General features: G+C 57.3%; 1 protein-coding gene across 1 annotated transcript; it reads left to right on the forward strand.

Annotated features, from left to right (window-relative positions):
* Positions 1–4,217: 4,217 nt before the first annotated feature.
* On the forward strand, positions 4,218–12,196 carry EMC10 (ER membrane protein complex subunit 10). The gene is made up of 7 exons (XM_054293831.1): positions 4,218–4,328; positions 6,029–6,086; positions 7,188–7,300; positions 8,315–8,419; positions 9,192–9,373; positions 9,604–9,697; positions 12,086–12,196. The coding sequence occupies exons 1-7, from the start codon at positions 4,218–4,220 to the stop codon at positions 12,194–12,196; spliced, it is 774 nt and encodes a 257-aa protein (XP_054149806.1).
* The last annotated feature ends 2,434 nt before the right edge of the window (positions 12,197–14,630 follow it).

Below are 14,630 nucleotides of genomic sequence, written 5' to 3' on the forward strand. Positions count from 1 at the left end.
GGGCGCGGGACTGCCGGTGTACCGGGATGGGCACTGCCGGTGTACAGGGACGGGAGTGACCGGGATACCGGGACGGCACTGCCGGTGTACCGGGATGGGCACTGCCGGTGTACGGGGACGGGAGTGACCAGGGCACTGCGACGGGACTGCCGGTGTGCCGGGATGTGAATTCCCTCCCGGGATGGAAATTCCCCGTGTACCGGGATGCGAATTCCCTCCCGGTGTGCCGGGATGGGAATTCTTTCCCGGATGAGTACTCCCGGTATCCCAGGACAGGAATTCCCTCCCGGGTGGGCATTCCCGGTGTCCCAGGATGTGAATTCCCTCCCGGGACGGGAATTCAGGGTGTACCGGGACAGGAATTCCCTCTCGGTGCGCCGGGACGGGCGTGCCCGGTGTGCCAGGACAGGAATTCCATCCCGGAATGAGCATTCCCGGTGTCCCGGGACAGACATTCCCTCCTGGATGAGCACTCCCAGTGTCCCGGGGTGGAAATTCACTCCCGGTGTCCCAGGCTGACCTCTCCCGGTGTCCCGGGACAGGAATTCCCTCCCGGTGTCCCGGGCCTCGCCCGCTCCGTGCCCATCCCGAGCAGCGGCCCCGCCCCCCCGGCTCTAATTTGAATAAAATCCCGCATTTTGCTCATTCCTGATTTGCTCGTTCCTGATTTGCTCGTTCCCGTTTTTCTTGTTCCCATTTTTTCCATCCCCGTTTTTCCCATGCCCGTTTTTCCCATTCCTGTTTTCCCCATCCCCATTTTGCTCTTTCCTGTTTTGCTCATTCCCATTTTTCCCATCCCCATTTTGCCCATTCCCGTTTTCCCATTTTCTTCATTCCCATTTTGCCCATTCCTGATTTGCTCCTCCCCGTTTTGCCCGTTCCCGTTTTACCCATTCCCCGTTTTTCCCATCCCCATTTTTACCATTCCCGTTTTGCCCATTCCCATTTTGCTTGTCCCCGTTTTGCTCGTTCCCATTTTGCCCAATCCTGTTTTCTTCATTCCTGTTTTGCTTGTTCTCATTTTGCTCGTTCCCATTTTGCTCGTTCCCATTTTGCCCATTCCCATTTCGCCCATTCCTGTTTTGCCCATTCCCATTTTGCTCACTCCCATTTTTCCCATTCCCGTTTTTCTCATTCCTGTTTTTCTCATCCCCAATTTGCTCATCCCCATTTTGTTCTTCCCTGTTTTATTCATTCCCATTTTTCCCATCCCCATTTTGCCTATTCCTGATTTGTTCATCCCCATTTTGCCCATTCTCGTTTTGCTCATTCCCTCTTTTGCCCATTCCCGTTTTGCCCATCCCCATTTTTCTCATTTCCGTTTTGCCCATCCCCATTTTTGCTCATTTCCGTTTTGCCCATTCCCATTTTTGCTCATTCCTGTTTCCCCCATCCCCGTTTTGCCTGTTCGTTTTTCTCATTCCCATTTTGCCCATTCCCGATTTGTCCATCCCCGTTTTTCCCATTCCCATTTTGCCCATCCCCATTTTGCCCATCCCCATTTTGCCCATCCCCGATTTGCTCATTCCATTTTTGCCCGTTCCCGTTTTGCTCGCTGCCGTTTTGCTTGTTCCTGTTTCGTTTGTTCCCGTTTTGCCCAATCCCATTTTCTTCATTCCCATTTTGCTCATTCCTGTTTTGCCCATCCCCGTTTTGCTCATTTCCGTTTTGCTCATTGCCATTTTCCCCATCCCTGTTTTGCTCATTCCCGTTTTCCCGTTTTCTTCATTCCCATTTTGCCCATTCCTGATTTGCCCGTTCCCGTTTTACCCATTCCCTGTTTTTCCCATCCCCATTTTGCTCATTCCCATTTTGCTTGTCCCTGTTTTGCCCATTCCCATTTTGCCCAATCCTGTTTTGCTTCTTCTCATTTTGCTCATTCCCATTTTGCCCATTCCCGTTTTGCTCATTCCCATTTTGCCCATTCCCATTTTGCCCATTCCTGTTTTACCCATCCCCGTTTTTCCCATTCCCGTTTTGCTCATCCCCATTTTGTTCTTCCCTGTTTTGCCCAATCCTGTTTTCTTCATTCCCATTTTCCCCATCCCCGTTTTGCTCATTGCCATTTTCCCCATCCCTGTTTTGCTCATTCCCATTTTGCCGTTTTCTTCATTCCCATTTTGCCCATTCCTGATTTGCCCGTTCCCGTTTTACCCATTCCCTGTTTTTCCCATCCCCATTTTGCTCATTCCCATTTTGCTTGTCCCTGTTTTGCCCATTCCCATTTTGCCCAATCCTGTTTTGCTTCTTCTCATTTTGCTCATTCCCATTTTGCCCATTCCCGTTTTGCTCATTCCCATTTTGCCCATTCCCATTTTGCCCATTCCTGTTTTACCCATCCCCGTTTTTCCCATTCCCGTTTTGCTCATCCCCATTTTGTTCTTCCCTGTTTTGCCCAATCCTGTTTTCTTCATTCCCATTTTCCCCATCCCCGTTTTGCTCATTGCCATTTTCCCCATCCCTGTTTTGCTCATTCCCATTTTGCCGTTTTCTTCATTCCCATTTTGCCCATTCCTGATTTTCTTGTTCCCGTTTTGCCCATTCCCATTTTTTTATCCCCGTTTTCCCCATCCCTGTTTTGCCCATTCCCATTTTGCCCATTCCTGTTTCGCTCGTTCCCGTTTTTCTCGTTCCAGTTTTTTCCATTCCCGTTTTGCCCATCCCCGTTTTTCTCATCCCCATTTTGCCCATTCCTGTTTTCCCATTTTCTTCATCCCCATTTTGCCCATTCCTGATTTGCTCATTCCTGTTTTTCTCATCCCAGTTTTGCCCATCCCCGTTTTGCCTGTTCCCGTTTCTCTCATCCCACATTTTGCCCATTCCCAATTCGTCCATCCCCGTTTTGCTCATTCCCGTTTTTCCCATTCCCATTTTCCCCATCCCTGATTTGCTTATTCATGTTTTGCCCATTCCCATTTTCCCCATTCCCGTTTTCCCGTTTTTCCCATTCCCATTTCACCCATTCCCATTCCCGTTTTTCCCATTCCCGTTTTTCCCATCCCCATTTTCCCATCCCCATTTTGCCCATTCCCATTTTCCCATTCCTGTTTCCCATTCCCATTTTGCCCATTCCCGGTTTTGCTCTGCCCCATTCCCGTTCCCGGGACAGGTGAGGCCTCACCTGAAGGGGGCAGGGCTTGGGAAGGGGGCGGGGACAGTGGGGACACGAAGGGGGGAGGACACCGGGCTGGGGGTGACCCCCCCAAAATCCATCAAGGGACACTGAGGGTCCCCAGATGTCACTGGGAGGTCCCCAAAAGTGACGGGGAGGTCCCCAAAGGTCATTGGGAAGAGTCCCAGGGGTCACTGGGGGGTCCCCAGATGTCACTGGGAGGGGTCTCAGGGAACACTGGGAGGGGTCTCAGGGGTCACTGGGAGGTCCCCAGATGTCACTGGGGAGTCCCCAAGGGTCACTGGGGGGTCCCAGAGGGGACCGGGGGATCCCTAAATGTCACTGAGGGGGTCTCAGGGGTCACGGGAGGGTCTCAGGGGTCATTGGGGGGGTCAGGGGTGATTGGGAGATCTCCAAGGGTCACTCTGAGGTCTCAGGGGTCACTGGGAGGTCTCCAGATGTCACTGGGAGGTCCCCAAATGTCACTGGGGGTCCCCAGAGATCACTGTGGGGGACTCAGGTGTCACTGGGAGGTCCCCAAGCATCACTGGGAGGTCCCCAAGGGTCACTGGGAGGTCCCAAAATCACTGGGAGGTCCCCAAAAGTGACCAGGAGGTCCCCAAAGGTCATTGAGAAGCCCCAGAGGTCACTGGGGTGTCTGCAAATATCACTGGGAGGTCCTCAAATGTCACTGGGAGGGTCCCAAAATGTCACTGGGGGGATCTCAGGGGTCACTGGGAGGGGTCAGGGATTACCGAGAGGGGTCAGAGGTCACTGAGGGGTCCCTCTGTCCATTCTGGGGGTTCCCAGGCTGGATTTGGGGGCGGGAACACACAAATGGAAGCACCGTGTTGGCCCCGCCCCCTCACAGAAGCCCCTCCCCTTTACATAGGCCCTGCCCACGCCTCTTAACCACGCCTCCTCCACCGTAGCCACGCCCGTCGCCGATAGCCACGCCCATCCGTTCTAGCCCCGCCCACCCACTCCAGCAATGCCACTTCGTTGTAGCCACGCCCATTCGCTGTAGCCCCCGCCCATCGATTCGGCCCCGCCCCCCCCCCCCGCGCTGGCCCCGCCCCGTTCCCGCCGTGCCCCGCGCTCCAAGATGGCGGCGCCGTGGCCGCTGCCGCTGCTGGCGCTGCTGGCGGCGGGGGCGGCGCTGGGCGAGGCCGGGGGGCTCTGCCGGGGGGGCACCGGCACCGGAACGGGCACCAGGGTGAGCAGGGGTGGGGGTTCGGTACCGGGGGGCAAGGAGGGGCTCCAGTCCCGGGGCGGGGGGGAACCGGCACCGGAACCGGCACCAGGGTGAGCACAGGGGGGGTTCGGTACCGGAACCGACACCAGGGTGAGCATGGGGGGGAGTCCGGTACCGGGGGGCTCTGCCGGGGGGGCACCGGAACCGGCACCGGCACCAGGGTGAGCAGGGGGAGTCCGGGAACATCGAGGGGGAACCGGCACCAGTACCAGGGTGAGCACGGGAGCTCCGATACCGGCACCGGCACCAGGGTGAGCACGGGAGGCTCCGGTACCGGGATCACCGTGGAGAGCACGGGGGGCCCGGGAGCACCGGGGCGGAACCGGTACCGGTACCGGGGTGAGCACAGGGGGCCCCGGTACCGGGGGGTTCTGCCGGGGGGGCTCCGGTACCGGGAGCACCGGAGAATCGAGGGAGCCTCGGTGCCGGGACAGCGCCCGGTACCCGGTACTCGGTGTTCATCAGGGCCCCGTGCCGGGAACTCTCATTACTATTAATTAGGGGGCGTGTAAACAGAATCGCCCGTAGCCCAGAGTGGCTCTTAATAAATATTATTAAAAATGAATATTAATTAGGGGGTGTGGAAACCAACAGTGTTTGAGTCCATGAGGGGCGAGGCCGTGTGATGCCCTCATTAATATTAATTAGGGGGCGTGTAAATACAGTCGCCGGTAGCACAGAGGGGCGGGGTCACGTGTTTATCCTCATTAATATTAATTAGGGGTGTACCAACCAATAGCGGCCGTAGCTGCGAGGGCGGGGCCACGTGGTTTTCCTCATTAATATTAATTAGCAGCGTATAAACAAAGTCGCCGGTAGCCCAGATGGGCGGGGGCGCATGTTCATCCTCATTAATATTAGTTAGGGGCTGTAAAAACCAAGTGTGTTTGACTCCTTGAGGGGCGGGGCCGTGTGATGCCCTCATTAATATTAATTAGGGGTGTATAAACAGCGCCCGTATCCGCGAGGGGCGGGGCCATGTGCTTGTCCTCATTAATATTAATTAGCACAAACAGCTGCTTTACCTGGGAGGGGCGGGGCCATGTGTCTGTCCTCATTAATATTAATTAGCATAAACAACTCTTTTACCTGGGGGGCGGGGCCGTGCGCTGCCCTCATTAATATTAATTAACGGGTTCGGGTTCAAATTAATGAGTCCGCCGGTTCCAGCTCATTAATGCTAATGAGGGGCGGTTCACTGGCTCCTGCCAGCTGATTAATATTCATGAGGGGGCTGCGGCTGCGGAGCCTCATTAGCATTAATGAGGGCGCGGGGCTGGTCATTAATATTCATGAGGTCTGCGGGGTCTCACCTCCGTGTCACCCTCGTGTCCCTCTGCTCGTGTCCCTGTCCTGGTGTCCCCCTGGTGCCATCCTCGTGTCTCCCGAGTGTCCCCCTGGTGTCCCCACCGTGTCCCCTCGGTGTCCCCGTCCTGGTGCCACCCTGGTGTCACCCTCATGTCCCCCCTGTGTCCCCCTTGGTGTCCCCCTGGTGCCATCCCCGTGTCCCCCCTGTGTCACCCCTGCGTCCCTGGTGCCACCCCTGTGTCCCTGTCCTGGTGTCCATGTCCTGTTGTCCCTGTCCTGATGTCCCCCTCGTGTCGCTGTCCTGGTGTCCCTGTCCTGGTGCCACCCCCCGTGTCCCCTCCATGTCCCCCCAGGCCGGTGACACCGAGAGCTGCCGGGTGAGCCTGACCCTGGAGCACTCCTTCGAGCTGGGTGAGGGACACTGGGGACATTGGGGGACACTGGGGACATCGGGGACATTGGGGGAGACTGGGGACATCGGGGACAATGGGGACATTGGGGGGCATTGGAGACATTGGGGGATTGGGGATATTGGGGACACTGGGGGACATCAGGGGGATTAGGGACACTGGAGGGCATTGGGGACATCAGGGACATTGGGGGGCCCTGAGGAGATTGGGGACAGTGGGGATATTGGGGACATTGGGAGACATTCAGGACATTGGGGACACTGGGGACATCAGGGACAATGGGGACAGTGGGGGGCACTGGGGACATTGGGGACACTGATCTGGGTGGCAACATGGGGACATGGAGGTGGCACTGGGGATGTGGGAATGGGAGTGGCACTGGGGACATGGGGACAGGGTGGCACTGGAGGCATGGGAATGGGGGGTGGTGACACTGGAGGCACAGGGACAGGGTGGCACTGGAGGCACAGGGACAGGGTGGCACTGGGGGGACAGGGATGGTGGTGGCGCTGGAGGCATGGAGTGGCACTGGGGGCACAGGGATGGCACCGGGGGCAGGGGGACCGGGCTGTCCCTGGTGCCAGCACTGTGTCCCAATGTCCCCATATTCCCCCTCCCCTTGTCCCCATGTTCCCTCTCCCTCTGTCCCTGTCCCATATCCCTCTGTCATCATCACTGCCCCATCCCTGTCCCCACTGTCCCCTCTGTCCCCTCTGTCCCCTCTGTCCCCGTCTCTGTCCCCGTCCCTGTCCTCTCTGTCCCCATCCCTGTCCCCCATCCCCATCTCTGTCCCCTGTCCCTGTCCCCTCTGTCCCCCTGTTCCCTCTGTCTGTATCCCCTCTGTCCCCTCTATCCCCTGTCCCCTCTGTCCCTGTCCCCCTGTCCCTGTCCCCCTGTCTATTCCTCTGTCCGTGTCCCCCTGTCCCTGTCCCCCTGTCCGTGTCCCCCTGTCTGTCCCCCTGTCCCTGTCCCCCTGTCTATTCCTCTGTCCGTGTCCCCCTGTCCCTGTCCCCCTGTCCGTGTCCCCCTGTCTGTCCCCCTGTCCCTGTCCCCCTGTCTGTCCCCCTGTCCCTGTCTGTCCCCCTGTCTGTCCGTCCCGCAGATGACGTTCCCCGGTTCCGCCGCCGGGGGTCGCTGTCGCTGAGCTGGGGCCCCGAGCCCGCGCTGGCGCTGGCGCAGAAACCGCTGGGGGAGGAGGAGAGAGCGCGGCTGAGGGTGAGAGACGGACGGACAGACAGGCATGGGGACAGACAGACACGGGGACAGACAGACACGGGGACCGCTGGGGGAGGAGGAGAGAGCGCGGCTGAGGGTGAGAGACGGACGGACGGACAGACACGGGGACAGACAGACACGGGGACAGACAGACACGGGGACAGACAGACACGGGGACAGACGGACATGGGGACAGACAGACACGGGGACAGACAGACATGGGGACCGCTGGGGGAGGAGGAGAGAGCGCGGCTCAGGGTGAGCGACAGACGGACACGGGGACATGGTGGGGACATGGGGACACACCAGGACACGGGGGGACATGGAGAGAGCGCGGCACAGGGTGAGGGACAGACGGACATGGGGACAGGGGGACACGGGGGGACAGTGTGGAGGACATTGGGGTGACACTGAAGGGACATGGAGGTGACCCTGGGGTGACGCTGGAGTGACGTACAGGTGACACTGGGGGGACATTGCACAGATACCAGGGGACGCTGGGTGACACTGAGGTGACACTGAGGTGACATTGGGTGACACTGGGTGACACTGGGTGACTCTGGGTGACATTGGGTGACACTGAGGTGACATTGAGTGACATTGGGTGACACTGGGTGACATTGGGTGACACTGAGTTGACACTGAGGTGACAGTAAGGTGACATTGGGTGAAATTGGGTGACACTGGGTGACACGGAGATGACACTGAGGTGACACTGAGGTGACATTGGGTGACATTAAGGTGACATTGGGTGCCACTGGGTGACACTGGGTGACATTGGGTGACACTGAGGTGACACTGAGGTGACACTGAGGTGACACTGGGTGACACATCAGTGACAAAAAGGTGACATTGTCCCCACAGGAGGTGGCAGCTCGGGACGGGCTGTACTGGTTGCGGGTCAGGGTGACACTGAGGTGACACTGAGGTGACACTGGGTGACACTGGGGTGACATTGAGGTGACATTGAGTTGACAATAAGGTGACACTGAGGTGACATTGATGTCCCCACAGGAGGTGGCAGCGCGGGACGGGCTGTACCGGGTGCGGGTCCCCCGCCGTCCCCCGGGCCCTGGCGAGGACGGGGACACCGAGTTTGTCACCTCCTTCGTGAGGGCGGTGAGTGACACTGGGGACACCTGGGACACCTGGGACAGCCCTGGGGACACCTGGGACACCCTGACCTGTGTCACTTCTGTCACCCCCTGTGTCACCCCCTGGGACCCACCTGTGACACCCCTGGGACACCCCGGGGTCCTCCTGCCCCTTGTCCCCTCATGTCCCTGTCACCCTCCCTGTGTCCCCCCCATTGTCCCCTCAGTGCCCTCACCCTGTGCCCCTGTCCCCTCGTGTCCCACTGTGTCCCTGTGCCCCCTCATGTGTCCCCTGTGGCACTGTCACCCGTGTCCCTGTGTCCCCTCACGTGTCCCTGTGCCACTGTCACCTGTGTCCCCGTGTTTCCCTGCCACCGTCACCCATGTCCCCATGTCCCTGTCCCCTCACATGTCCCCGTGCCACCGTATCCTCCTGTGTCCCCATGTCCCTGTGCCACAATCACCGTGTCCCCCTGTCCCCTCACGTGTCCCCATGTCCCCTCATGTCCCCATGTCCCCTGACGTGTCCCCACGTCCCCAGTGTGCCCTGCTGGAGTCCCACCTCTCTGACCAGCTGTCCCTGCACCTGGGTGTGGTGGCACTGTGTCCCCGTGTCCCCATGTCCCCTGACATGTCCCCGTGCCACAATCACCGTGTCCCCCTGTCCCCTCACATGTCCCTGTGCCCCTGTCCCCCCGTCTCCTCATGTCCCAGTGTCCCCATGTCCCCTCATGTCCCCCCATGTCCTCTCACGTCCCTGTGTCCCCATGTCCCCTGACGTGTCCCCATGTCCCCAGTGTGCCCTGCTGGAGTCGCACCTGTCGGACCAGCTGTCCCTGCACCTGGACGTGGCCGGGCACGTGGTGGCCCTGGGCGTGGTGGCCGCCCCTGGCACCTGCAGGGGCACCTGGGTGGAGGACGAGCACCTGGAGATGTTCAACACCTCGGTGGCACTGAGACAGCCCCAGCCCGCGGCCACGTGAGGGACACGGGGACAGGGGGACACGGGGGGACATGGGGACATGGGGACAGGGACAGGGGACACGGGGACAGGGGGACACGGGGGGACATGGGGACATGGGGGGGACATGGGGACATGGGGAGGACAAGGGGATGGGGGGACACTGGGATATGGGGGACATGGGGAGATGTCCCCTGCTGTCCCCTGGCTGTCCCCATTGTCCCCAGTGTCCCCATTGGTGTCCCCAGCCCCGAGACCGCCGCCTTCATCCGGCACCTGGAGCAGGAGCAGGCCCAGCGCGCCCGCAACCCCCAGGAGCAGAAATCCTTCTTCGCCAAATACGTGAGGGACACCCCAAAAACACCCCAGAAACACCCTGAAACACCCCAAAAACACCCCAAAAACACCCCCAAAACACCCTGAAATCCTTCTTTGCCAAATACATGAGGGACACCCCAAAACACCCCGAAAACACCCCCGAAACACCCCAAAAACACCCCCAAAACACCCTGAAATCCTTCTTTGCCAAATACGTGAGGGACACCCCAAAAACACCCCCGAAACACCCCAAAAACACCCTGACACCCCAAAAACCACCCCAAAAACACCCCAAAAACACCTCAAAAACACCCTGACACCCCAAAAACACCCCAAAACCACCCCAAAACCAGCCCTGAAACCCCAAAAACACCCCAAAAACACCCTGACACCCCAAAAACCACCCCAAAAACACCCCAAAAACACCTCAAAAACACCCTGACACCCCAAAAACACCCCAAAACCACCCCAAAACCAGCCCTGAAACCCCAAAAACACCCCAAAACCACCCCCAAAACACCCCAAAACCCACCTGGGACACCCCAAAAACACCCCAAAAGCACCCCAAAAAACACCCTGAAATCCTTCTTCACCAAATACGTGAGGGACACCCCAAAAACCACCTGGGGCACCCCAAAAACATCTGGGCACCCCAAAAACACCTGGGCACCCCAAAAAACATCTGGGGCATCTTAAAATACGCCCTGACACCCCAAAATCCCACCCTGACACCCCAAAACCACCTGATTTTGGGGTGGATTTTGGGGTGTTCTGGGGTTGTTTTGGGGCTGATTTTGCGGGAGTGATTTGGGGCTGATTTGGGATGGATTTTGGGGTGATTCTGGGGTTATTTGGGGCTGATTTTGAGTAATTTTGGGGTGGGAGTTTGGGCTGATTTTGGGGTGATTTTGGGGCGAATTTTGGGGTTATTTGGGCTGATTTTGGGGTGGAATTTGGGGTGATTTGGGCTCATTCTGGGTGGATTTTCGGGTGATTTGGGCTGATATTGGGGCTGATTTTGGATGGGTTCTGGGGTGAATTTTGGGGTGGATTTTGGGCTGATTTTAGGGTGAATTTTGGGGTGATTTTGATGTGATTTGGGGGGTGATTTGGGGCTGATTTTGGGGTGAATTTTGGGGTGATTCTGAGGTGAATCTTGGGGTGATTTTGGGCTGATTTTTGGCCTGATTTTGGGTGGGTTTAGGGGTACTTCGGGGCTGATTTTGGGCAGATTTGGGCTGATTTTGGGGGCACATTTTGGGTTGATTTGGGGTGGATTTTGGAGCTGATATTGGGGTGATCTGGGTGATTTTGGGGTGGTTTGGGGTGATATAGGCTGATTTTGGGGTGGATTTGGGGTGACTCTCCCCCCTCATTTCCCATTTGGGACTGATTTTGGGGTGGATTTTAGGGTTTATTTGGGGTGATATAGGCTGATTTTGGGGTGGTTTTTGGGGTGGCTTTGGGTGGTTTTTGGGCTGATTTTGGGGGAGATTCTGGGGTCGATTTGGGCAGATTTTGGGGGCTGATATTGGGGTGGATTTTGAGCTGATTTTGGGGTGGATTGGGCTGATTTTGGGGTGATCTGAGCTTATTTTGGGGTGATCTGGGTGATTTTGGGGTGGATTTTGGGCTGATATTGGGGTGGATTTTGAGCTGATTTTGGGGTGGATTGGGCTCATTTTGGGGTGATCTGGGCTTATTTTGGGGTGGGTATTGGGGTGGATTTGGGGGTGATCAGGGGCTGATTTGGGGTGGATTTTTGGGGTGATCTGAGGTGATTTTGGGTTGATTTGGGCCTTATTTTGGGTGGACTTTGGGGTGGTTTTGGGGTGGATTTTTGGGGTGGGTTTTGGGGTGATTCTGAGGTGGGTTTTGGGGTGATTTGGAGTGATTTTTGGGCCGATTTTGGGGCTGATTTGGGGTGGGTTTTGGGTGGATTTAGGGGTAATTTGTGGCTGATTTTAGAGTGTATTTTGGGGTGATCTGGGCTGATTTTGGGGTAGATTTTGGGGCTGATTTGGGGCTGATTTTGGAGTGGATTTTGGGATAATCGGGGCTGATTTTGGGGTGGATTTGGGCTGATTCTGAGGTGGATTTTGGGGTGATTTGGGCTGATTTTTGGGTGGATTTTGGAGGGGGTTATTTGGGCTGATTTTGGGGTGGATTTGGGGCTGATTTTGGGGTGACCTGGGCTTATTTTGGGGTGGGTATTGTGGTGGATTTTAGGGTTATTTGGGCCTGATTTTGGAGTCGTTTTGGGGGGGTGTTTTGGGGCTGAATTTGGGCTGATTTTGGGGTGATTTTGGGGTGATCAGGGCTGATTTTGGACTTATTTTGGGGGTGTTTTGGGCTGGATTATGGGTGATTTTGGGGCTGATTTTGTGCTGACCCCCTCCCCTCTCCCCACAGTGGATGTACATCATCCCCATCGTGCTCTTCCTCATGATGTCCGGAGCCCCCGATGCTGGGGGGGCGCAGGGGGGGGGCGCGGGGAGCGGGGGAGGGGCGGGGGTCAGGTGAGACCCCCCCAAAATCCTCCCCGGACCCCCCAGTGTGGGGGGTGGGCGATAAAGCTGTGTGAGAGTCCCAAATCTGAGTGTAAGACCCCAAAATCTGTGTGAGACCCTAAATCTGGGTGCGAGACCCCAAAATCTGTGTGAGACCCCAAATGTGGGGTGCGAGACCCCAAAATCGGTGTGTGAGACGCTAAATGTGGGTGTGACCCCCCCCCCCCAAATCTGTGTGAGACCCCCCAAAATCCGGGTGTGAACCCCAAAATGTGGGTGGGACCCCAAAATCTGGCCGTGACCCTGAATCTCTCTGACCCACCTAAATCCAGGTGAGACACTCCCCAAAATCTGGATGTGAGCCCCCCAAATCTGTGTGAGACTCCCCGCAAATCTGGTTGTGAACCCCTAAATCTGAGTGTGACCCCCTAAAAGTGGGTGTGACCCCAAAATCCGGGTGTGAGAACCCCAGAATCTGAGTGTGAGAATCCCAAATCTGTGTGAGCCCCCAAATGTGGGTGTGACCCCAAAATCTGTGTGTGACCCCCCAAAATCTGGGTTTGAACCCCTAAATGTTGGTGTGAGCCCCCAAAATCTGGGTGCGAACCCCCCAGTTTGTGTGTGCCCCCCCAAATTGTGTCCCTGGGATCGAGGAGACCTCTCGGGGTCCCAGGGGGACCCCAAAATCTCAGCTCGGTCTTTAGGGGGGCCCGGGCAGCGAATTAGGGGAAAGGGGGCGGGGCTTGCACAAACGGACACACCCCATTATGCAAATGTGTAAGAAAACGCCCCTTTATGCAAATACAAAAAAGGGTACCGTGCACAAGAGCCACGCCCCTTTATGCAAATATGATGTTCCGAGAGTTAGAACCACTCCCCTTTATGCAAATACAAGGGAGGTGCCGTGCGCTGACCACGCCCCTTATGAAAATGCAGAGCTGGTGTAGTGTGCCAGCCACGCCCCTTTATGCAAATACAGAGGCGGAGCTGTGCATGAAAACCACGCCCCTTCATGCAAATAGGACTCAATGAGCTACGGCTACGCCCCTTTATGCAAATACAGGAATGTATACACTGTAACCACGCCCCTTTATGCAAATGCAGAGGTGATACTGTGAGCTATACCCATGCCTCTTTATGCAAATACCGAGCCGGTACTATGCTCTGTAACCACGCCCCTTTATGCAAATATAGAGGCAATACCATGAGCTATAGCCACGCCTCTTTATGCAAATAAAGAGGCAGTTCTGTCCACTATAACCACGGCCCTTTATGCAAATGCGGAGGCGATACTGTGAGCATTACCCACACCTCTTTATGCAAATACAGACCACGCCCCTTTTTTGAAACAGTCGGCAACATGATCTGTAGCCACGCCCCTTTATGCAAACACAGAGCCGGTACCATGATCTATAACCACGCCCTTTATGTAAATGAAGAGGTGATACCGTGAGCTATACACATGCCTCTTTATGTAAATAAAAAGGCGGTTCTGTCCGCTATAACCACGCCCCTTTATGCAAACACAGAGGCGGCTCTCTGTGCGATAACCACGCCCCTTTATACAAATATGGTGCTGTGTGTTCTAACCACGCCCCTTTATCCAAACACAGTCGGTGCGGTGCGCTTTAGCCACGCCCCTTTATGCAAATACAGTCGGTACCGTGCGCTTTAGCCCCGCCCCATTCCGGGAACTCCCGCGCGGCGCTGCCACTCCCCCTCGCGCCGGGGGCGGTGCCGTGAGGCCTCCCGCTGATTGGCGGCGGGGATCACGTGGCCGTCGCGGTGATGTCAGTTCCCGGAAGCGCGGGCGCCGCTCGGCGAGTCCGGGACCGCTGAGCTCCACCGAGACCCGGGATCGAACCTGAGTCCCTCCGCTTGCCCCTCTGTCCCTCTGTGCCCCCGTCCCTCTGTCCCCCCTGTCCCTCTGTGCCCCCTGTCCCTCTGTGCCCCCGTCCCTCTGTCCCCCCTGTCCCTCTGTGCCCCCTGTCCCTCTTTCTCTCTGTCCTTATCTCCCCCTGTCCCCCCTGTCTCTGCTGTCCCTCTGTCCCTTCTCTCCCCTCTGTCCCCCATCTCTCTCTCTTTCCCCCTGTCCCTCGAGTGTCCCTTTGTCCATCTGTCCCCTCCTGTCCCCGCTGTCCCGTCTCTCCCCCCTCTGTCCCTCTCTCCCTTGTCTCCCCTCTGTCCCTGCTGTCCTCTCTCTCCCTCCTGTCCTTCTGTCCCTCTGTCCGCCCGCTGTCCCTTCTGTCCCTCTGTCCCCCCCGTCCCTCTCTCCCCTCTGTCCCTCTTTCCCCCTGTCCCTCGCGTGTCCCTCTGTCCCCTCTCTCCCCTCTGTCCCCTCTCATCCTCCTGTCCCTCTGTCCCCCTGTCCCGCTGTCCCCTGTCTCCCCGCTGTCTCCTCTGTCCCTCTGTCCCCTTCCCTCCCCTCTCTCCCTGCTGTCCCCGCC

The sequence above is a fragment of the Melozone crissalis genome, unplaced genomic scaffold (assembly GCF_028551555.1).
Source record: "Melozone crissalis strain CALT ecotype California unplaced genomic scaffold, PUWL_Pcris_2 ptg000194l_1, whole genome shotgun sequence".
Lineage (NCBI taxonomy): Eukaryota > Metazoa > Chordata > Aves > Passeriformes > Passerellidae > Melozone > Melozone crissalis.